At 37.6% G+C, this 23,584-nt stretch overlaps 1 protein-coding gene across 1 annotated transcript in view; it reads right to left on the bottom strand.

Moving 5' to 3' along the window:
- The window catches only part of LOC118761266 (protein mono-ADP-ribosyltransferase PARP14-like), a 38,022-nt gene that overhangs the window by 9,492 nt on the left and 4,946 nt on the right, over positions 1–23,584 (bottom strand). The window contains exon 2 of the mRNA XM_036499032.1: positions 10,407–10,776. Within this exon, the coding sequence (XP_036354925.1) occupies positions 10,407–10,653 (247 nt within the window). The 5' untranslated portion in view covers positions 10,654–10,776. The remainder of the gene's footprint in view (positions 1–10,406; positions 10,777–23,584) is intronic.

Genomic DNA, 23,584 nt, shown 5'->3' with positions numbered 1-23,584 from the left:
GTGGAAATATTTTATTTTCACCTTTATATCTGGGACGTCCTACATCCCAGATAAAAATTTAAAGTGTCCCCTCAGAAGTAGAGGTAGGCTGGATTGTAGCCACACTTCTATACAAGAGGGAGGAAAAGATACAATTGATCGAAATTGCAAGATCCAGTTTGTTATATATTTTGAGTATTGTTATCACTAGCGATATCAAGATATAACTTTATATTTTGTATTTTATGTGTAGATGTATATATATAGATGTACATGTAATATGTACAGATATATATACACATATATACATGCACTAGTACTATAACCCAGCAACGACGGGTCATAATGCTAGTATATTTTCACTTCATAATTTGACACTGAATTGTAAGTATGTATTTTATTTATCCTTATGTCATATTGTTATTTTGATATTCTGGTTAATTACGATGTATTTAATGTTGTTTTCATAGGAGTGTTTATGTATATGAGATTGTGTGCGAGTTTTTAGTTGTATAATTTATTTATCTGTATGAGTGGGGTGTGTAAATATTGTTGTATATATCGAGTTTAGTGAGTATGTATATGCGTATATGTGAGGGAGTATATGTATCTGTTGTGTGTGTGTGTTTTGCGTGTGTGTGTGTTTTGTGTGTGAATGTGTATATGGGTTTGTTATTTAGGTTTTGGGATGTATGTGTTAATTTGTCTGTGTGGGAGGGAGTGGGTTTTGGTGTATATGGAGGTTTAAAGTTAGTATAGGTATGTGTATAAGTCGTGGGTCTGTGGTTTACGTGTGTGTATTTGTGTGTGAATGTTTAGGTTAGGGGGATTGCTATATAAGTTTGTTATAGGGTTTAGCAAAGGGAGGTTTTATCGTTATATGTTTTTAAGAGTTTTGGTTTATCATGGTTTTTTTAGGGAATTCGTAGTAATTTGTCTATTTTCGATGTTGGTTGTTTTATTACATTGTTTCATTCATAATTTTTGAGTGGTGTTCGTTTTGCCACGTGAATATTATTTTTAATTCCATTTATTCATTTCTCCATTCATTAATTTAGAGATGTTCGTTTCCAGAGCGGTTATACTTTTTATACATATGTTAAGTTCCTTGGTAAAGTAATTTTGTTTGGTGTATATGTTGAGGCTTATATGTACTTGTGGGTGTGTGTGAGTGGGGTGGGTGTTTGTATTTGTTATGGGTGTGTGGTTTACGTGTGTTTTTGTGTGTGAATGTATAGGTTAAAGGAATTGCTATATAAGTATGTTATAGTGTTTAGTAAAGGGAGGTTTTATCATTTCTGTTTTGTGAGTTTTAGCTTATCATGGTAGTTTTATAAAAGAATCCATTTATAATTTTTGTGTTTATTTGTCTGTGTGGGGTTGAGTGGGTTTTTGGAGTATATGTTGAGGTTTATATGTATGTATTGGTATGTGTAAGTGGTGTGGGTATTTGTATATGTCGTGGGTGTGTGGTTACGTGTGTGTATTTGTGTGAATGTTTAGGTTAGGGGGATTGCTATATAGGTTTGTTATAGAGTTTAGTAAAGGGAGATTTTCATTATATTTTTTATGAGTTTTGGTTTATCATGGTAGGTTTGTTAAGGAATTCGTAGTAATTTGTGTCTATTTGCGATGTCTGTTGTTTTATTGCATTGTTTCATTCATAATTTTTAAGTAGTGTTCGTTTTACCAAGTGAATATAATTTTTAATTCCATTTATTCCATTTCTCCGTTCATAGTTTTGAGTGATGTCCGTTTTCTAGAGCGTGAATGTGGGTTGTATGTGTGTGTGTGTGGGAGTATGAATAAGTATTGTGTTGAAGTATTTAGCTATTTTATTTATTTATAGTTGCCTAGACGTTTTTATGTGTATGTATAGGGATATATATATAGGTGTGTGATTTAGTGTATGTAGTTAGATATGGTTATATATAATTAGGTATATGTGTATGGGTGTATATATAGTTTATTATTATATTTTATTATTTTTTTTTTGTTTTGTTTTATTTTTATATCTTATATTTTATATTTTATATTTAATTGTTGATAGGTTTTTTTAGTTTATATATTGTTTATATATTGATTATATATGGATTATATATAGGTTATATATGGATTATATACTTATATTTTTTCATTCATACTTTAATTATTTTAAAATTATTATTTTTATATTTTAAAATATTGATTTTTTAGATTGGAAGTCCACCTGAAGATTGTCGATCAAGACAAGAAACGATTGTAGTGGCGGTTTTTTTGACTATTTATTAAAATTTTATGTATTGATTAAGTCTTTCCTTGTTTGTTTTGCAAAATAGTGGTTTTGTCTCTAATAATATTTTATAATATTTTACTATAAAATTGGATTTAATCCTAAATCTGATTTTTTCCCTGTAAATTTGGATTTATTCCCTAATATTTATTATATATATATTATATATATATATATATATATATATATGTGTGTGTCTCTTCTGTTTTTTAATTATTATAAATCTTCCATGATGAGGCAGCCAGTTTTGAACAAAGATACAAGACTACTACATCTTTGGGATGTGGTTAACACCGACAAATTCACATTTGGAACTTGAGAAAAGTCTTGCATGTTTTTACTGTTCCACTTGCAGATTGCACTTGTAATGTACAAATTAGATGGTTACTTTCTCTTTCTGAAAATCCCAATTCGTCCTGATTCACCCTTAAGCATTTACTAACGAAACCTAGTGCTCCAATTATTATTGGTATGAATATGAATTCATAGTCTGGATATAGAAGCTGGAGGTTTCGAAGCAGTTGTCCATGGATATCTTCTTTTTCTTTGATTTTCAAAGAGATATTTATATCTGCAGGGCAGCTGACCTCTATGATGGTACATACCTTTGCCCCTCTGTCCCAAACAACAATATCCAGTCTGTTACGCTTACATTTGACTGAAGTTTTGATGGGAATATTCCACCAGTATTCCTTGGGTTGGTGCTTATGAATGTATTCCATAGCATATGGGTTTTCAAAGTTTATTTCAGGACAGTCTTTTTTATGGATGGTGTTGTAAATTGTTTTAGTAACAACATCATTCTGCATAGGGAAGTAGTGTAAGGACAGTGTGATGCGAGGTAACAAGAATGGCTCTTTAGTACATCACACAGCTCTTACAATAAATATATATTGGACTAGTACAATTATTTGCCAGAGAGAAAAAGGAGACACAACCAAGTAGAATGATTAAGGGAAGATTTATTGATATATTAATATGTATGTCTGTGTGTGCATCATGTATACAGAATAATAGGCAGGCCATTATGAGAACAAAGTGTGTGTGTGTAAGCATAGATATATGTGTGTGTTAAGAACATATAAGGATGGCAATGAAGAAGAAGACAGGGAAAGAGTCTATAAAGAGAAATGAGGAGAATGTTCATAGACACAAGTAAGATAAATAATACCAGTTCATAGTTAGTACACGGTAGTTGAAATACTGCATAAAGAAGTTGCAGCCATGATGCTGAGCTGGTGACAGGTACATGTCATACGTGAAGTTGTGGCTGTGATGCTGTTGCTACCTGAGTCACTTGGTACAGGAGTTCTTGCAGGTTATATCTTCACTGTTGATCCATGGTGAAGTAACTCACAAACAAAGAAGTTTTGGAACCTGGGTGAGTTGCTTGCTGAGTTGTGTATGTGGAGATGTTGACATTAGGATGATGGTGGCGACAGAGATCGAGGTTGCAGAATGCTGTTGGATGAAGTTGGTGAGCCTCAACATAGCTGCTGTGGTAGCATGTTGTCTGGTGTCATCGCTGGAACTGGCTGTCTATGTGGTCAGTGGCTTTACCTTAAAAGGTCAGGAACTAAAGACATGTATTGAGGGAAAAACTGAGTTTTTATATAATGTAGCAGGCTCAAAATAGGGTTTGGGAAAGGTTGTCCCATGTGATCTTAGTAATATGCAGCAGTTGGTGCAATCAGGTAAGAGACATAATTGTGCCAACACCAACTAATCAGAGTAGTGGACACAACAGGAACCAAATAGTGATCAAAGGCTACCTCTTATCTGCTATGTACATACATATAGTCTACAATACAGTAGTACCATGAAGACATTTTAAGGCAGCTGCTAATCACATGCATGACGTCTTCCACTGAAACATGACATAGCCTACACATGCGGTTGCACTTTGGGATGACAAGAGCATCACTGTCTCTCTTGTTCACCAGGTACTTTGGGGCAATCTCCTCTTCCTGGATTGCAAACACGTAGCCTTCAAAGCATGATGTGATGTAGTGGTCTTCACTCAAAGGCCGTCTGCACTGATTTCAGGCCTCCACCACCTTCATTTCTTCTTAGGTAGAGTCTGTCCACATCACTGTTTCTTTGGAAGTTCCCAGTTGGTGTCAGGGTTTTGCAGGTTTTAATATGTATGGAGTGGATTTCCTCTGCAGACCAATCAAGTATCCCAAATGTTGGGGGTCAGCACTGGTATTGCAAATGCATTGTGGGATATTGTTTTGTTGCTAGAGGAGAGTTCTGACTACCATATTGTCCTAAGTCTGGTGTAACATTCTCAGGTCACACTATTTTTATTCTCAGTGCTTTCATATATGTGCCCTAGGTATTTGTAACATTCTTTGTGTGGAATGGGGGAGATAGAGAGACTGTTGATGCACAGGTTTGGGGTTTGGGGGACTGACTTTCCTCGTTCTATGACCAAATACAAACATTTCTGTTGGCCAAATTCCATGCCTATATCCGCTGAAAATGTTACTAATTCCAGTTTGTATTTTGGCATTGTCAATGCTTTTAGCATAGATCTTGATGTTGTCTACAAAGAAATTATGAGTTTCATTGATACTTCTAGCAGTTGAAGATCCTAGCATGTAGCCATTTGTTTTCTGCAGTAGGAACGATTATGGATTCAGTGGCAAAAGGAAAAGAAGTACAGAAAGACCATCTCCCTGGAATATTCCCTTTGAAATGCCTTTACTATCAGAAACAATTATTGTGTTCTCTGTTGGAAGGGTGAGAACTGTTGTCCATGTCTTTGTGAGTCTCTCTACAGAGACTCACAATTAGAGTGGAAGGTACCTTTGCCAGGTGTAGGCACTTCAACAGCCATGAATGAGGGATAGAGTCGAATGCCTTCTTATAGACAAGCCATACTGTCACAAGATTTCTGCGTTGTTTTCTTACTTCAGACAGGACGGCTTTGTTTATTAAAAGTAGTTTAGCACATCCCCACACTCCTTTCTTTCTATCAGCATTGTTCATCAGTCACAATGTTGTTCGACTCACAATGGACCTGGAGGAATTGATTCAGGTGACTTGTGCACAGTCTGAAGTAATATTTATAAAATTTCATCTTCTTACAAGTTAGAAAGACCCCTCTATGTGGACTTAACACCCACAATTTAGTCATTTTATCTAAGCAAAAAGCGAATACAGTTGCGCTCTTTGAAGCTGTAGGTTACCTGAGCATAAAAGATGAGCATTATTTGTAATTCAATGGTACAACAGTGTAACAGTTTGCTTTACCATACACTTACATTGTGATTTCTGCAAAGTGCTGCATAAATTGTCAAGTAAATGAGAGGCATCTTTGCCTCCACAGATTCAGTTGCAAGGTGTTGAGTAAAGTTATTTGATTGTAGATCTCCTTTCAGTCTTTTTATTATCACTGGGTCACACATAGTCCCCAGATGGTAACATTGATTTCAAGGCCTTCCCAGATGAGTGACTGGTTATTCAAAGACATTTATAGATTTTAAATTTATTCTGTCCAGTTACGTATCAGTATAGTGTTCATTTGCAAACTCCAGAGGTGACACTTTCATTTCCCTTTAGCCCTCACGTCACACAGTTGTTAATGTTGATTTCAGTTGGGTCACGCCCTTCCAATTACTATAGATTCGTAATGCATCTTACGGCTGTGCCTGTCTCCTGGATGGTGAGGAATCCTACATTAGGAGTGGTAACGACTAGGGTAGGGTAGCTGACTGCTTATTGTGATCATTTGTCTTTTGGTTTCCTGTAGCTTTGCTCTCTTTTACAAACCCAGTGAACATATATTTCCTATTTCAAAGAAATTCAAACAATAGATATAAGATCCTAGTTAAAAAGATTCTCAATAATTCAACTTCTCTGGTTGACATTAAGACACTCACCCCCAATAGGGGCCTTAACTCCCACATTTTTGAGCTCCATGACCTCCATTTTTCAGGAGCAAAATCTTTTTGACAGGTTCAATAAGACTGGAATTTTTATGTGCATAAAAATCAGTAGTATGAGATACATGTATCATGATTACAATTTCTTTAGGATGTGTAAAGAGGGAAATAACACTCATCTGCAATTTTGATGAAATTCGAAACAAAGATATTCCAATTCATTACAGAAAATATAACAGAAAAGTGTAATTCATGGAAATCGATCAATGGAAATTGCAGATGTGTTACCAGTGCCGGTGGCATGTAAGAGAACCTTCCGTTTCGCGACCGTTGCCAGCACCGCCCCGTTTCGTGTCCGTTGCCAGCCTCGCCTGGCCCTTGTGCCGGTGGCACATAAAAAGCACCATCCGTTCGTGGCCGTTTGCCAGCTCTGTCTGGCACCTGTGCGGGTGGCATGTAAAAAGCACCCACTACACTCACGGAGTGGTTGGCGTTAGGAAGGGCATCCAGCCGTAGAAACACTGCCAGATTTGACTGGGCCTGATGAAGCCTTCTGGCTTCACAGACCCCAGTAGAACCGTCCAACCCATGCTAGCATGGAGAACGGACGCTAAACGACGATGATGATGATGATGATGATGATGGTCAACGCCGGGTATCTCTGCTAGTATATTATAAAAATATGTTAGTGTTATTTAATTTCTGAATGGTTTTACTGCTGTTTGTTTATGTAGTTTGATTTGTTTATCCATCAGTTTCTATTAAGATAGAGATGTGAGTAAAATTAATAATAGAGAAACGAAGATAAAACTTTGGAAACAGCCTAAAGGGAGATAATTGAGAAAGACTTGAAAGTCAACATAAGATCATAACCATGTAAAGTAAAAATAACAAATAATCCAGAATCCTTGTCCGGTACAGGATTGATCCCAAAATCTAATCAGTTCATGCCAGTCACAAGGCCAAACATCCGTGAAAGTTTTATCTGAATCCATCCAGTGGTTCTTTAGAGATCTTGTCCACAGATAGACAAATAAACAAACATGACTAGAAACTATGCCTCCACCCAAGGCGGAGGTAATAAAACAAACATCGCAATCTAAAGGGTGGCAAGCTGGCAGAATCATTAGCACGCTGGGCAAACTGCCTCGTGGTATTTCGTCTGCCATTACTTTCTGAGTTCGAATTCTACTGAGGTCGGCTTCACCTTTCATCCTTTTGGGGTCGTTTAAATAAGTACTAGTTACACACTGGAGTCAATGTAATCGACTTAATCCCTTTGTCTGCCCTTGTTTGTCCCCTCTGTGTGTAACCCCCCCCCCCCGGTGGGCAATAAAGAAATAAAATCTACTTCACAGAAAACATCCATCACTGTAGTTTTCTTCTCCCCACCTCTCCTCTCCACTTCCTCAGTAGCTCTCTTCTCCCTTCACTCTGTAGTTTGCTGCTCCCTTCTCCCCCACTCTCTGTAGCTCTCTTCTCCTTCCTCTCTAGCTTTATTGGAACACACTTTCGTTTGTTTTCTTCTCTCGGTAGCTTTCTTCTCCTCCCTCTCTAACTCACTTCTCCCCTCTCTCAGTAGCTTTCTTCTAACCCTCTTTCTGTTACTCTCATTTCCCCCACTTTCTATTGTTCTCCTCTCCCCACTCTCTGCATCTTTCTTCACCCCCTCTTTTTGTAGCTTCCTTCTGATCCTCTTTCTGCTATTATCTTCTCCTCATCTCAATTTAACTCTTTCTCCCCTCTCTCTGTAGTATTCTTCTGACCCTCTTTTTGCAGCTCTCTTCTGCCTCTTTCTCTCTGTAGCATGCTTCTCCCTTCTCTCTCTAGTTCTCTTTTCCCCTGTCTCAGTAGCTCTCTTCTCCCCTTTACTGTAGCTTTCAGTTGCTCTCTTTTCCCCTCTCTCTCCCTCTGTAGCTCTCTTCTCCACTCTTTTGTTGCTCTCTTCTTGCATCTCTCTGTTTAGCTCTCTCCGTGGACATTCTTCTGATCCTCTCTCTGTATCTCTCTTCTCCCCTCTCTCTCTCTGTAGCTCTTTTCTCCTCTCTGTACCTTTCTTATGATCCTCTTTCTGTTTTAATATTCTCTCTGTCACTTTGTAGCTCTTTTCTCCCCTCTCTCTATAGGCCTCTTCACTTCTTTCTCTGTAGCTCTATTCTCCCCCCCACTCTCTGTAGTTCTCTCCTCCCCTCTTTCTGTTGCTCTCTTCTCCCCCACTCTCAGTTGCTCTTTTCTCCCCTCTCTGTAGCTCTTTCCCCTCCCTCTGTAACTCCCTTCTTCCCTCTCTCTGTTGCTTTCTCCTGACACTCCTATAGCTTTCTTCTGACCTTCTTTCTTCTTTCCCACTCATTGTAGCTCTATTCTCCCATCTCTCTGTAGCTCTCCTCTTCTCTCTCTCTGTAGCTCGCTTCTTGCCACTGTAGCTTTCTCCTAACACTTCATCAGTAGTTCTCTTCTTCTCTCTCCCTGTAGCTTTCTTCTGACCTTTCTGTTGTTATCTTCTCTCCCACTCTATGTAACTCTCTTCTCTCTTTCTCTCTCTCGGTAACTAATTTTCCTCACTCTCTGTAGCTCTCTTATGACCCTCTTTCACTGTAGCGTTTTTTACCCTCTTTCCACTGCTCTCTTCTAGCCTCTCACTGAAGCTTTCTTCTCCACTCTCTCTGTAGCTCTTTTCTTATACTTCTCTATAGCTCTCCCTTCTCTTTGTAGCTCTCTTCTTCCCTTGCTTTATAGCTTTCTTCTCCCTTTTCCCTGTAGCTCTTTCCCCCCTTACTCTGTAGCTTTCTTCTGACCCTTTTTCTGTTATCGTCCTACTCACTCTCTGTAGCTCTGCTCTATTCTTCCCTATCTCTGTAGTTCTTTTCTCCTCTCTCTGTGTAGATCTCTTCTTGTCTCTCTCTGTAGCTCTCTTCTCTCCTCTCTTTGTAGTTTACTTCTGATCATCTTTCTGTAGCTCTCCTCACCCTCATGCTGTTGCTTTCTTTTCCCTCTCGCTGTAGCTCTCTTCTTGTCCCCTCTCTGTTGTTTCCTTCTCCCCACTCTCTGTAGCTCTATTCCTTTCTCTCTCTAGCTCGCTTCTCCTCTCTTCATGTAGCTCTTTTCTCCCCCCCTCTCTCTCTGTAGCTTTATTCTGACCCTCTCCTGGTTGTACTCTTCTCCCCCTCCCTCCATAGCTTTCTTCTCCCATTTCTCTCTAGCTCTCTTCTCATCTCTTTCTGTAGCTCTCTTCTGACCCATTTCTGTTGTTCTCTTCTACTCCTTTCTCTGTAGCTCTCTTCTCTTCTCTCTCTCTGTAGCTCTTTTCTCTCCTCTCTCTCTGTAGCTCTCTTCTCCCTTCTCTCTGTAGCTCTCTTCTCCCCTCTCTTTGTAGCTTTATTCTGAGCCGCTTTCTGTTGTTTTCATCTCCTCCTCTTTCTGTAGCGCTTTCCTTCTCTCCCTCAGTAGCTCTCTTCTTCCTTCTCTCTGTAGCTCTTTTCTCTCTCTATCTCTCTGTAGTTCTCTTCTTCCTTCTCTCAGTTGCTCTCTTCCCCTCTCTCTTTGTAGCTTCTTTCTAACCCTCTCTTCATCCCCACCCTCTTTTGCACACTTTTCCCTCTCACTGTAGCTCTCTTCTTGCCCACTCTCATTTGCTCTCTTCTCCCCCCCCCTCTCTGTCTATGTAGCTCTTTTCTATCTATCTCTTACGGAAGCATTCTTGTATCCCTCTATCTCTATAGTTCTCCTCTCTCCCTCTGTTTGTTGCTCTTTTCTCTCTCTCTCTTTGTACAATGTAAAGTGTGACTAGAGAAACCAACCAACCAACAGTTATCTTTAGATATAAAAGTGAGGTTGTGTGTCTGTCTCCTACGATTTAGATTCCTAACTACTCCCACATTTTGCGGTGCAGTTTAACCAAAACCGGGTATCTTATAGTCGTGATTCATATCGAGCCCTTCTGGGTATTAGCGTGCGTCTATGATGAGTCTACGATTTAAAAAGAAATTTACCATCATTTTTTTCCATTTTAATGCATTTTTTCGCTATTATATAAGGGAAGTAACTCTCTAAAAATGTCTACGATGAGTCAACAATTTAAAAAAATATTTACAATCATTTTTTTTTTTCCATTTTAATGCATTTTTTGGCTATAACTCTCTAAAAATGCTTATATAGTTATTTCCCTTACAAACCCGAGCAACGCCGGGCGATACTGCTAGTTACTGATAAAAAGACAACAAAAAACAAGCAAGAACGTCTTTATAGTAAAAAAAATATGCACGTACCATACCTTAGGTTTTGTTTTCTCTTCATTTTAAATTTCCTCCCTTCGTGTTGAAAACACATTTTCTTAATATCATATTTTATTTTCTTCAAATTAAGGAATCTTTTTCCCAGTGAGTATGCTTTCTCAAGCATGGCATTTTCTTTGTCACTAAACATTCTTATGTTTTCTGGATTATTTTCATCAAAGTAAGACCATTGTGCAATGTCTTTAAAAATGATTTCCTCATCAGCCTCTTTGTATTCCATTAATAATGATTGGACATCAAGTTTAGCATTTTTTACATGAGAATGTCTGCCATGAATTTCAATTTTGTCCCTGATAGAAATCTGGACTTCATGATCTGTACCAATACTCTTTAAATTCGGCTTCTGAAAAGATAAAATAAAAAACCAAATTAATTCTAGAAATGATACAGATCATTGTCATCATCGTTATCATCATCATATAAAGTTTGCTTTTTTTTTATGCTAGCATAGAGTGGACAGTTTGAGAGGCTCTGGCAAGCCACAGGGCTATGGTGATCTCCAGTCGTCTGTTGTGGCATAGAGTCTGTGGCTGGATGCCGTTCCTAATACCCACCACTTTACAGAGAAAGGCACTGGGTACTTTTTCTTTCTTGACCCACCAGCACAAGTGAGGTTGTCAAGTAACTTGCAAGGTAGAAAGAGAGAAGAATGAAGAAAGGAAAAACTCCTGATATGAAGTGAGGGACGTGGGCGGGGGAGGTGAGTATTGGAGGGAAGAAGGAAGTGGGTTTATGCTAAAGCTTAAAGTATGACTGGGGGAGAAGCATTGATGTTTTGCTACAGAGGGGAATACATGGGTACCACACATTATCTAGGGGTGGCTGGGGGTAGTTGGGAGGAGATGATAGTGATGCAGTGATAGAGCAGACTCTTAGGGGACAGGAAGAGGAATATAGGAGAGGAGAGAGAGGTTCAGGGAAGGAAGGGGTTCTTGTATATGTGAGGGGAGAGTGGCTGGTGGTTAGAAATGTGGGGTGGGTAGGAAAGAGAAGGTTCAGTTGATAGGGAATGTTTGTATGGTAGAGGGGGGGTTAGGTGAGAGACAGACCAAAAGATTGATGGGGGGAGGGCAGTGGTGTGCAATGTTTAGGAATGGAAAATAGGGAGATGTAGCAGTATCTACGGGGTGGCTAGAGTGAGTGGGGTGTGATGGCATAAATGAGAGGGTGCTGAGGGTGAAAGCAGATAGGTGAGATGTCTTAATGAAATGGAATGGAATGTGGCAAAGGAGAGAGAAAAACTAAAGGCAAAGAAAAGTGATTGGTGAAGTAGCATGGGAGGAGGAGGAGGAGGAGGAGGAGGATAATATGTGGAGTGATGGAGGGCTGGGTGTTGGGAGAATGCTTGATGGGGCAGGATGGGTTACAATCATAACAAGAATACTTTCTAGACATCATTTTTGCTGTGTTGGATGATGAGTCTTTTCAAACACAGTGAATCACTTGTCATCTGAGTTCTTTATCATCTCCTCTGTGAGGCTCAACATCTTGAGATCAGCCTTCACTATTTCCTCTCATGTCCTCCTGGGCCTCCCTTTTTCATAAATTCCACCCACTTTGAGTGACTAGCACTTGTTCGTGCAGCTGTCCCCCTCCATAAGCATCACATGACCAAACTAACACAATAATCTCTTCTACACATCACATTTGATTCTTCTGGCACCTAACTTTTCTTTCAAGACTATAGCACTTTGTTGTATATGCACACTGATGTTGTACATCCTCCAGAGCATGCTAGTTTCAGTTCTCTTTGATTTTCACATCACCATTTGTAGGCCACATCTCACTACTTTGTTGTATTGTTTTTCAAACACATGCATCATACAACCTACCTTTTATTGAGAGAGAGAGAGAGAGAGAGAGAGAGAGAGAGAGAGAGAGAGAGAGAGAGAGGAGAGAGAGAGAGAGAGAGAAAGAGAAAGAGAAAGTAAAGAGTTCTTTCATAGCCAACAGAGGTAATAACTCCCTGAATTTTCTCCATCCAGTTCTTATTCTAGCAACTATACTTTCAGTACATCATTTCTTCTAAGGAGTTCCCAAGGTATTTGAGAAAATCTATTTCCTATTGTCTCCTTAGTATCTTCCACATACAATCACTTCTTCCTCTTTTAGCTTCCCTGTGATTCCACTGCACTACTTATGCATCCATAGTTTGCACTGGGTACTCAGAACAGAATTCCTACCAACACATTTCCCATACGTCAAGTGAGACTTGTGGGCAGTGGAGTCTTGTCTGCTTTCCTGCTTTCTATAGAACTTTGGTCTTGGCTAAATTAATCTTAAGCAACTTCATTTCTAAAGTTTTCTTCCACACCTGGAATCTCTTTTCTAATTCTACAATAGATTCTGCCTTGAGAATGATGTCATCAGCATAGACTAGCTCCCAAGGGCACCCAGTTTAAATTCTTCTGCTATGTTATGAAGAGTAATGATGGATAAGAGAGGACTGATAACCGAGTCCTGTTGCACTCCTACCTGTAACCTAAATTCATTACTGTACTCATGGACAACGCTCACCTTATTGATTGCACCCCTGTATATGGCTTGTAGGTCTCTCACAAGCCATTAATCAACTTCTAGCTTCCTCAGAGTCTACCTCATCATACAGCAGAGAACCAGTGAAAGGCTTTCTCCAGGTCAACAAATACCAAGTACCATTCACTGAATGTGACATCTTCTCGTATAGTCTGATTCACAGCATTAGGTCATAGCTGACTCCACCGGATACTTTCAGCATCCCAACAGTAATTCGTGATGGATCAAGGACTTTCTCTATTTTCTCATACCCTTTTAATCTGTGTCTGTCATACTGCTGTCAACTTGGGTGGCTGGTCCCTCTGTTGGGTCCATATTGGGAAAATTCTCTTTCTCCCTGTCATTCTCTACATTTCATAGCAGCACTGGCATCATACCTCTTTATTCTTTTCAGGATCATTAAGTGCAAGCATACCACTAACCATCTGCACAATATTTTGATTTCCTATGATACTCTCTCTTGAAGTCCAGAATATCTCACATCTCTGATTTCCATACTGTACAACATTGGACAGCAGTCAAGTTATGAAATATAATCTTCTTAATTATTTGAAATATTCTAAATCATTCTAAATTCTAAATCATCTGAAATATTATTTTTTAAATTAGCCAAACAATTTCTTCTTCAGATTCTCTTAAAATGTATTTTCTGGTCAAAAACACAGATCCATGCTATTTACTTTCGTGTTTTTGTTTTTACGTAGTCTCCCTTGTCACTGAGAGAGGAGAGGCAAGATACAAATAGAGCCTAACTTATGCAAGCATAGAAAAGTGGATGTCAGAATGATGAAGTTAATGATAATACATACATATATACATACATACATATATATATATATATATATATATATATATATATATATATATATATATGAGGGTCAAAATATATATATGAGAGTCAAAAAGTAATGCCATTTTGTTTAGGGCAGGAATAATTACCAACACAGGAACATGTATCATACATCAAAATGAAGCTGGTCCTCTCTACTTCTCAACATAGTCACCATTCCTCTCAATAGCAATGTTCCACCTTCAAATGAGAGCATGTATTCCTGCCCCATAAAATTCTGTTGACTGTTCTTTGAGCCACTTCTTCACTACAGTCGTCACTGGAATAATGTTTGCCTCTCAAACATTCTTTCGTTGCGCCGAAGAGAAGATAGTCTGAAGGAACTAAATCTGGTGAGTGTGGAGGTGGTGAAGAAGTGGCTCAAAGAACAGTCAACAGAATTTTACAGAGCAGGGATACATGCTCTCATTCAAAGGTGGAACATTGCTATTGAGAGGAATGGCGACTATGTTGAGAAGTAGGGATGTGATCCACAGAGGACCAGCTTCATTTTGATGTATGATACATGTTCCTGTGTTGGTAATTATACCTGTCCTAAACAAAATGGCATTACTTTTTGACTCACCCTCGTATATATTAGACAGAATGAGATAAAAACAAGACTGTGAAGAGTTTTCAGAACATTTATAATGAAATAATCTTTCAGCTGTTTCTGGGATATTATGGATATTTCTTCATCAAAGACGGTGTGAGAAAATATTTGAGTTCGAATTATTGTGGAAAAGGAGGAGATATGGTATAAAGCACCCATGCTGGCATTGCATAAAGGACATCTGGGATGGCACCACATAAAAGCACCCAGTACACTCTGTACAGTGGTTGGCATTAGAAAAGCAGTCAGATGTAGAAACCATACCAAAACTGCTGCAGCTCTCTAACTTGCCAGCTTCTTTCAAATAGTCCATGCCAGCAGGAAGACTAGATGGTAAATGATAAAGATGGTGATCTCTCTCTCTCTCTATATATATATATAAAGGGAAAGTTTATGAAAATAAACAAAAGACGAAGACAGGTGGTGTACAAACAAACAGATGTATTAGTATAGCGCTCAGGAATAGAAAAAGTCTCTTACATTTCGAGTATATATATATATATATACACTTTCTGCTGTTTTTAAATAAAGCATATTACTCTGCCTCTGGTATTTGAGTACTCTTTTTTCCACCTTGTTTCACATTTATGTGCTTACTCCGGTAAATATATATATATATATATATATATAAATGGAGTTAAACACAGGTGTTATTTAAATTCTTTTACTTCTGACATATGTTCTGGAAACAACATTGCTATTATTCCAGAAAGAAACCAAACACATCAATGAGACATTTTAGCAGAATGTGATGACTGCGTATAATGATGAAGGGAATGCTATTAAGTTATTTTAAAAAAAAACCGTTAGTAGATATAATGTCTAAAGTAGTTTATAGAAAGAGAAGGAAGAGAAAGAAAGAAATTAGCAGAAAACTAGTAGTGGAGAGATATAGAGCGATAGGTGAATTAGAATAAAGCTTAAAAGCATGGAAGTAGATATATTTAGTGGAAGTGAAATGTAAGAAGACAGTTAAAGGTCGAATTTTATCGATTAGTGGAAATGACTTATAGGAACTAAAGGTTTGGTTTTGCCAATGTTTGCAATGATAAACATGTTCTATAAATGTATTTATTAATATATCTAAATGTAGAGTAATGATTAGATATTCTTTTGGACAACTGAGATGAAGAACTACCTATATAAAAAACAAAGACATCAGAACTGGAAGTAATTTTACATTGATAGAGTTTCTAGTCTTAGAATTACTGCTAAGAAATCGAATAACTCTGCTGTTATTATTTAAAGAATGGTTAGTATTAACAAAATTAATGTTGGTATTTTTCAGTAAGTGGATTTGTATTTAACAACTCATTATTATGCAAAGAGATGGTTTTTGAAAGATTCGGTGTGAAGTAATAATCAAATAGTATCTTGAGTTTTTCGAGAAATTCTTTTCTATAGCTTCACGAAACTGGTCAGGGAAGTTATATTTGATCTCTTTAACATATGGAAGTATTAACCAAACAGTTTGGAAGGAATTAACTTTGTTATTAGGGTAATTATCTTTAAAATACATCGATGTACCTTTATAATGAAAAAAGGGTATTAAATAACGGTTATCTCCCTTACACTGCAGAATTACAATTACTTGATTTGGTGTCGTAATTGGAAATAAAATTAATATTGTTAATATCTTAATGACTTGATTTCATGCCCTGATTAATAGAGGTAGAATTAATGTCACTAGGGTTAATAAAGGTAATGCTTTTCTTTATAGCTGGTCTCTTTCTTTGACAATAAAGACATTAAACAGCCCTCAAACGATCCAGCTTCAGAATTCCAAAAAGTTATTTAAATCTAAAAACAATCCTCCACCTAACCCAAGATTGAAACAGTTTGAAGATGATTTCTGGTCTATCGTGAGGAATGTGAAACTCCAGCATTCACCCTCAAGGAATAAACTCTTACCAAATTAGGATAGTTTTTTTCTAACACAAAAAATCTTTCACAAATCATCTCTTCGCATAATAATAAGTTGTTAAATATATATAGAAACAAAGTTGAACACACATACACGAGGTTAGTTTGTCGGGTAACTGCATTTTTAGGCATAAGGGAATAGAATTTCAATACGCTTGTTGTGAAAACACCCAAACAGGTCACAGCCAAGAGAGACAACTCACATCAGATCCCTTTTTTTTTTCATTTTTTTTTTCAGACGGTGAGACGTCAATGTTTTGCCTTGTTCTGACTTATCAATGCCGTGTACTAACCAAAGAGCCTGCTGTGAGCTGTCAAACTGGATATGACACTATATTTTAAATGGTTTAAGAACCATCTGTTGGCATGTCCCAACATATCATGCCATGGACAAGATTCAAATATGAATTAGAAGCAGCATAAGGTAAATGAACAAAGTCGAACACACATACATGAGGTGTGTGTGTGTTGTTCGTTTGTCAGGTGGCTGCAATATATATTAGAGAGAGAAGACCGTACCCTACACAGGTAGGTGACCCTGTCCGGAAGGTATAAGCTGGAATTTCATATGGTGCACCCAGTGTAAGCTACGGACACACAACAGGTGCAGTGGATTAATAGGTAGCTTATCAAGAGAAGACGGTTATCATATGTGGAAGATGCACAAGATCCATAAAAAAACTTTAGAGACTCAGGAAGTTGATTCTCTTAAACGCCTTGGTGGCTCATTAGAGGTAGTATATAACTTCTGCTATCAAGGAGAGTAAATTAGTAGTGGGGGAGGATGCATGGAGAGTGTAACAGCTAGAATAAGAATGGGATGGAGAAAGTTCGGAGAGCTGTTACCTCTATTGGCCCCAAAAGGTTTCTCTCTCCGAGTGAAAGAAAGATTTTATGATGTATGTATATGGACAGCAATTCTACATGGTAATGAGATGTGGGCCCTGAATGCAGAGGGCATGTGAAGGTTAGAGAGGAATGAGGCCAGTATGCTCTGCTGGATATGTTTGACAGGGTGCCACTGTTCTGAGAGAGAAGTTAGGCATAAGAGGAATTGGTTGCTGTGTGCAAGAGAGAAGCCTGCACTGATTCGGTCATGTGATGCACACAGCTCCATAGAAAAAAGTGATAATCTTTCAAAGGAGATGGAACACATAGAAGAGGGAGACCTAGGAAAACATGGGAAGAAGTGCTGAAGAATGACATTAGGACATTAAAATTTCAGGCAAGGTGACAAAGGACTGAAACGACTGGCATCCTGCTGTACTCAAGAAGACCCATAGACCTTGAGCAGATCAAGAAGATGTACAGCAGAAGTGTCAACACCAATCCCCATCATAGTGAGGATTGACTTGCAAGAGTCCTGGGCTGGTGCCATGTAAAAGTCCAAATATAGCACGATGTAAAAATGCCAAGCACTCTCTGTAGAGCAGTTGGTGTTAGGAAGGGCATCCAGTCATAGAAACCAAGCCAAAGCAGACTGGAGCCTGGTGCAGCCCATTTCGCAGCTTGCCAGCTCTGGTCAAACTCTCCTACTCATGCCAGCAGGGTAATATGGGTAATAACCATATAATAACCTATCATCTTCCCAACAACAATCTTGGGTAGCTTTTTCAGTTCCATATGTTTAACACTCGTGGACACGTTAACAATATCAAAAACCAACACACCCTCCATGACTTTCAGAAACATTTTTGCACTCTCAGAATTGCTGAAGCATGGAATAAACTACTCACATCAGTCTTTAGCCATCAAGGCACTACATCCTTCAAAACTTCCATGCTTTCAGAAATTCACCAACAGTACACCTGATGTCTCCTCCTCCTTTTTCTTCTTCTTTTTCTTCTTCTTCTTCTTCTTCTGCTTCTCCTTCTTCTCCCCTCCTCTTCCTGTACCTATAGCAGGCTTATTACATGCAGCCTATACTACCGTGGTATTCATTCTTGTCAGCTACCTAATACTTTCCTGATTATTATTATTACTGAGTGAGAGAGCAGTGCATGGCCTATCAGGTGGGGCCCAGTTAGAATTCTCTTTAGGTCGGGTAACCCATCCCACTCAAAAGGTCCCAGAATAGAACTTTTTGTTTTGTTCAAAGAAGCGCTGGTGTTTCTCGTAGCGGCGGATCCTTTGTGCTTTGGCAAGGATATCTTGCTTCAGCTTTTCTTTTATCTCAGGTAAATCTTTTTCTGTGATGTTGTATTTGCACAGTATTTTTGTTTTCTTTTTGTTGCTCAGTAGCGTTGATTGTCTACTGATTTCATTAAGAATCGACAGATCTTTTCTCATTTTTTGTATTTTGTTTTGGATGTTATTTATCCACAGGGTTTGTTTGGGTGGTGGTACTCCTGTTTGGATAGATTTGAGTGAGTATCCAGCTTCTTTTGTGGCTGCAGTGGCTGCTGCCTATATTATGTCATTTAGCTCAGTGATATTGCCATTTGTTTCTGTGGCTATTAGTTCCGTGACAGCCAGGTTTATGCTATTTATTATCGATGTTGTTTTTTGGTCTATTTTGATTTTTGGGAGGTATGGTTGGTGGTCCATTTTGAGATCTGTGTTTTTCGGTTCTTTGATTATTCTATTTTTTATGGTATCATAATCATTAGGCTCCCCTTCGTTGTTTCCAGGTTTTAGATTTGTGTCGCTTTTTTTCTCATTCGTATGTTTGTCTGTTGTGTTTTGGTTTACTGCTTTTCTTACATTATTATTCATCCTTACGGTCTGGGTTTGTTGTTTTTTGTTTACTTCGTTTTTATTGGAAATGTTACGTTTGTCTTCGTGTTTTACTGTTTCAGTGTTTATATTATTGGGCATTGTTGTGTGTTTACTATCTACATTTTCCTGGTGTATTTTTTCTTATAAATGTTCTATTTCTATTTCTGATATTTTTTTGCGTTGAGAATGTATCTTCGTATGTTAGCTAGTTTATTAGGGTTCATTGCTGTATCCAAGTCTTTGTTTAGGTTATTTTTCTTCCATATTTTATATGTTGTTGTGTTTTTGTTCTTTGGGTAGAGCACTGCTGTGAAGTGTAGGATAAAAATATATTCCTCACGTGTCCATTTATGCCTTTTTGGTTTTATTTGCGGGACATGAGGAACAACGTCCGGCCCATTATTTTGACGGTCGCCATTTTCGTAGGGTACTGGTCCGTTCATTTCTGTTGTCACATTGTTTTGCACATGTAGCTTTTCGTACATTTTGTGTTGTAAGTTTAAAGTACGTACCTCCCGATTGTTATTCTTGGGTTGAATAATATCGGTGGTATTTAATTTCTTCGTAGTTTTTTTGTACATGGTGTTTGGGGTTGGGGATGATCTGATGTTGATGGATCGTAATGTCCACGCATGTTTACATGTGTTGTGGTAGAGGTGGAGATGATATCGAGTTAAAATACATCATTTCGTTTCGAAAATAGTAATAAATTATTATTATTATTATCATTATTATTATTATCATTTTATTATTATTATTATTATTATTATTATCATTATTATCATTATTATCATTATTATTATTATTATTATTATTATTATTATATTATTATTCATTTGTGCTCTTCTAAGGTTATTGGCTATCATATGCTAATCATATGCTATCATACTGCAGAAATATTCCTTTTGCTGGATAAATATGTGGGAATCAATCAGTATATACAAAATCCATGCTAAAAAAATTCCTAATACCAGAAAATGGAATGAACCGGATTTAATCAAAATGTGGGCATTAGCAACAGCTGTCACTTGCTGAGTGTTTCATATAATACACATATTATATAAATATAAAAATTGGATGCAGCAATAGCTGGGCACTCACACAACCTCAGGTGAGTGGCTTTGAGAGCAGTGATGGATCACCTATTGTTTCCCCCTTGTTTTATACTGACATTCATGTTTTACAATTCTCTTGATAAAGAGCAACATGTAGATTCAAACAGACACAAGTTATTAAAAAATACCAAATAAATTAAAGGAAACAAACTACTAGAAAGTAAGTATTACAAGATGTTGTGGGAGTTTAACATTCAGACTGGCAGAGTAATAGAAGCTAGAAGGCCTGGTTTAGTAGCAGTAGATAAAGAGAATAGAAAGTGCCAGATAATTGACTTTACAGTCCCAAATGATGAGAAAGTCAATATAAATGGTTTAGAAAAAAATAGCAAAGTACCAGGACCCAACCACTGAATTACAGAGACTATGGAAAGTGCGGGTAAAATCTATTCCAGTAGTTATAGGTGCATTGGGAACTATCGCTAAAGATTCGAACAGATGGATAGAGGAAATAGGCATAACACATAATTTAGTACAGTTCCAGAAAACAGTGTTATTAGGACAGCTTGGATGCTTAGGAGGGTTCTTGGCATCTAAGGTTACTCTGTTGTAGCCTGATGTTAGGATTTTTCTTTTCAACAGTCTAATCTGTTGTACATATATGAATAATAACATAAAATTTTCTCATTGAAATTGGAAAATGTGGTTACAGTGCCAGTGATTGTAAGAACATTTGGACTGATCAAAAAAGGAACTGAAAATTATATGAGAATGACCCCAGCACAAGAAGTACAAATGGTTGTGTTAACTGATACGTTACATGTTTAGTAGAAAATTGTTGATATGAGAATGATAACCATCCGTGTAAATTTTGTTTTCTACATAACTTCATTTGATTTTGTAAATGAACAACCTGGTGTGTTTATTTTAATTGCCTATCAATGTACAAAGTGAGGTTTTTTTTCCCCTGGGTGTCAGGAAGACACTCGGCAAGAAATGGAAACAAAATTGAAAGAAAAACAAATAATAATAATAAAAAAAATAGTAAATGCCCTGATGCTCTTCCAGGCAGTGGCCCTCATGACTTTTGGATGTGTTATCATGTACATTGTTTTGGTATAAAAGATGGGTTGCAGCAATTATTCCACTCAATACCATAGACTTGCTTGTCAGTTGTTTGACTGTAACCAGTTGAGCCATGTGTTGAGAGGAATTCTTTGGAGTTTGAATAATTCATCCCTGGAAATATGGGTGTTTTGTACATCACCTTTATTCAGGGACCTTTTGAGAAGGATGGGCTACTTGACCTGAAGAAAATTTTAACTGGGCCCCACTTGCAAGGTCATACACTATTTATCTTGATATGAGATCACCATGTCACATACATATGGTTGTGATGCATGTGGCTGTTGTATCCTTTTCAGATGGGTAGTCATGGTGGGTATACTGGGCTCCGTATATTTATACCCCAGTGTCACTTTGATGGCATCTATTGCCCTTTCACTCAATAATAATAATGATAATAATAATGATAATGATAATAATGATGATAATAATAATAATAATAATAATAATAATAATAATAATAATAATATCCTTATGTGGTGTAAAGATTAGAAAATGGCAACATTCCCACAAAAAGCCTTCTTGGCAAGAGCGTCTGCAACAACAAATTAAACTATTTAGATCTGACATTGAATATTTGAAAAACCTTAAGGTTCACAAGACTACCAAACCTACAAAAACCCAAAAATTAATGAAAAAATACAATATGAAAACTATACTTGATATTGATGCCACCATAGAAACCATCAAGCAAAAGGTATCTGCCAAAGCTGCCCGCATAGCGAGGTATGAAAAGCGTGTTAGATTTTTCAAGGACAACAACATGTTCAAAAATAACCCCAAAATGTTTTACAGGAAGATAGGAAAAACAGCAGTTACTGTAAGGTCTGTACCATCAAAAGAAGAAGTGCAGGGATTTTGGAATAAAATTTGGGCAGAAGAAAAAATACACAACGAAAAGGCCCCCTGGATTGACAGAATATCTACAGAACTGGACCCCTTAGAAGAGCAAAAGTGGGAGGGTGTCAAGGTAGAAGATATAAGATCTGCTCTCAGGAGGGCAAGTAAATGGAAGTCTCCAGGAAAGGATAAAATTCCTAACTTCTGGCTGAATGCCTTCCCAGAGAGCCATGAACTGCTAACAGAACTTTACAATGATGTTTTGCAACAACCTAGTAGGATGCCTCCTTGGCTAGTTAATGGGTTAACATTCCTGCTTCCAAAAAGTGAAGAAACAAATGAACCAAAAAACTATAGACCCATAACCAGCTTAACAACTATGTATAAAACGCTAACATCTGTCCTATAGTTTTTTAATAGACAGCAGCATATTCCCTAATGAACAGAAAGGATGTAAACGTGGATCCTATGGTTGTAAAGATCAACTACTCATCAATAAGATGATCTTAGAAGATTGCCACAAACAACACAAAAACTTATCAATAGCCTGGATAGACTATAAAAAGGCTTTTGATAGCCTACCACATAGCTGGATTAGGAAATGCCTGGAAATGTATAAGATAGCACCTACTCTGCAAAACTTTTTGACTGTAAGTATGAGATCATGGAGAACCACACTAACTTTGAACAGTCACAATGAATCTCTAAATGCTGGTGATGTAAACATTTCGTGTGGCATTTTCCAGGGTGACTCACTGTCACCACTCCTCTTTTGTTTAGCCTTAATACCTCTCTCAAAACTGCTCAATGTTGCACAGTACGGGTATAAAATGTTTGATAAAAATATAAATCATCTCATTTACATGGATGATTTAAAGCTTTTTGCAAAAAATGACCAACAACTCAAGAACTTACTAGCGATACAAACAATTCAGTGACGACATCAGAGTGCAATTTGGCCTCGATAAATGTGCAAAAGCTACCTTTATCAAAGGAAAAATGACAGAAACATCTAACGTCAACCTTGACCAGCAGAATGTCATAAAAGAATTACACCCAGCGGAGAGCTACAAGTACCTAGGGGTAATTGAAGGGGACGGAATAAGGCATTCACAGATGAAGGAAAGGATCAGGAGAGAATGTTATCGAAGAGTGAGAGCAATACTCAAGACAGAGCTGAATGCAAGAAACAGGATCGAAGCGATCAATGCTTTAGCCAGACCAGTCGTGACTTACAGTTTCAATATCGTTAACTGGTCAATTACTGAAATCTGTAATCTTGACATAAAAATACAAAACCTGTTGACAATGCATAGAATGCACCACCCTAAGGCAGATATAGAGCGACTTTATCTGCCAAAAAGAGGGAAGTCATGGTCTTTTACAACTGGCAATAACAATGAAGATTGCTACAATTGGCCTAGAGACACCTACCTAAAAACTCTGAGGACTGGATGTTAAAACTTGTCTCAAAACATGAAACACAAAAGCATCATACTCAGTAACAAAACAG

The sequence above is a fragment of the Octopus sinensis genome, unplaced genomic scaffold (assembly GCF_006345805.1).
Source record: "Octopus sinensis unplaced genomic scaffold, ASM634580v1 Contig11185, whole genome shotgun sequence".
Taxonomy (NCBI): Eukaryota; Metazoa; Mollusca; class Cephalopoda; order Octopoda; family Octopodidae; genus Octopus; species Octopus sinensis.
This window is presented reverse-complemented; position numbering and strand designations above follow the sequence as displayed.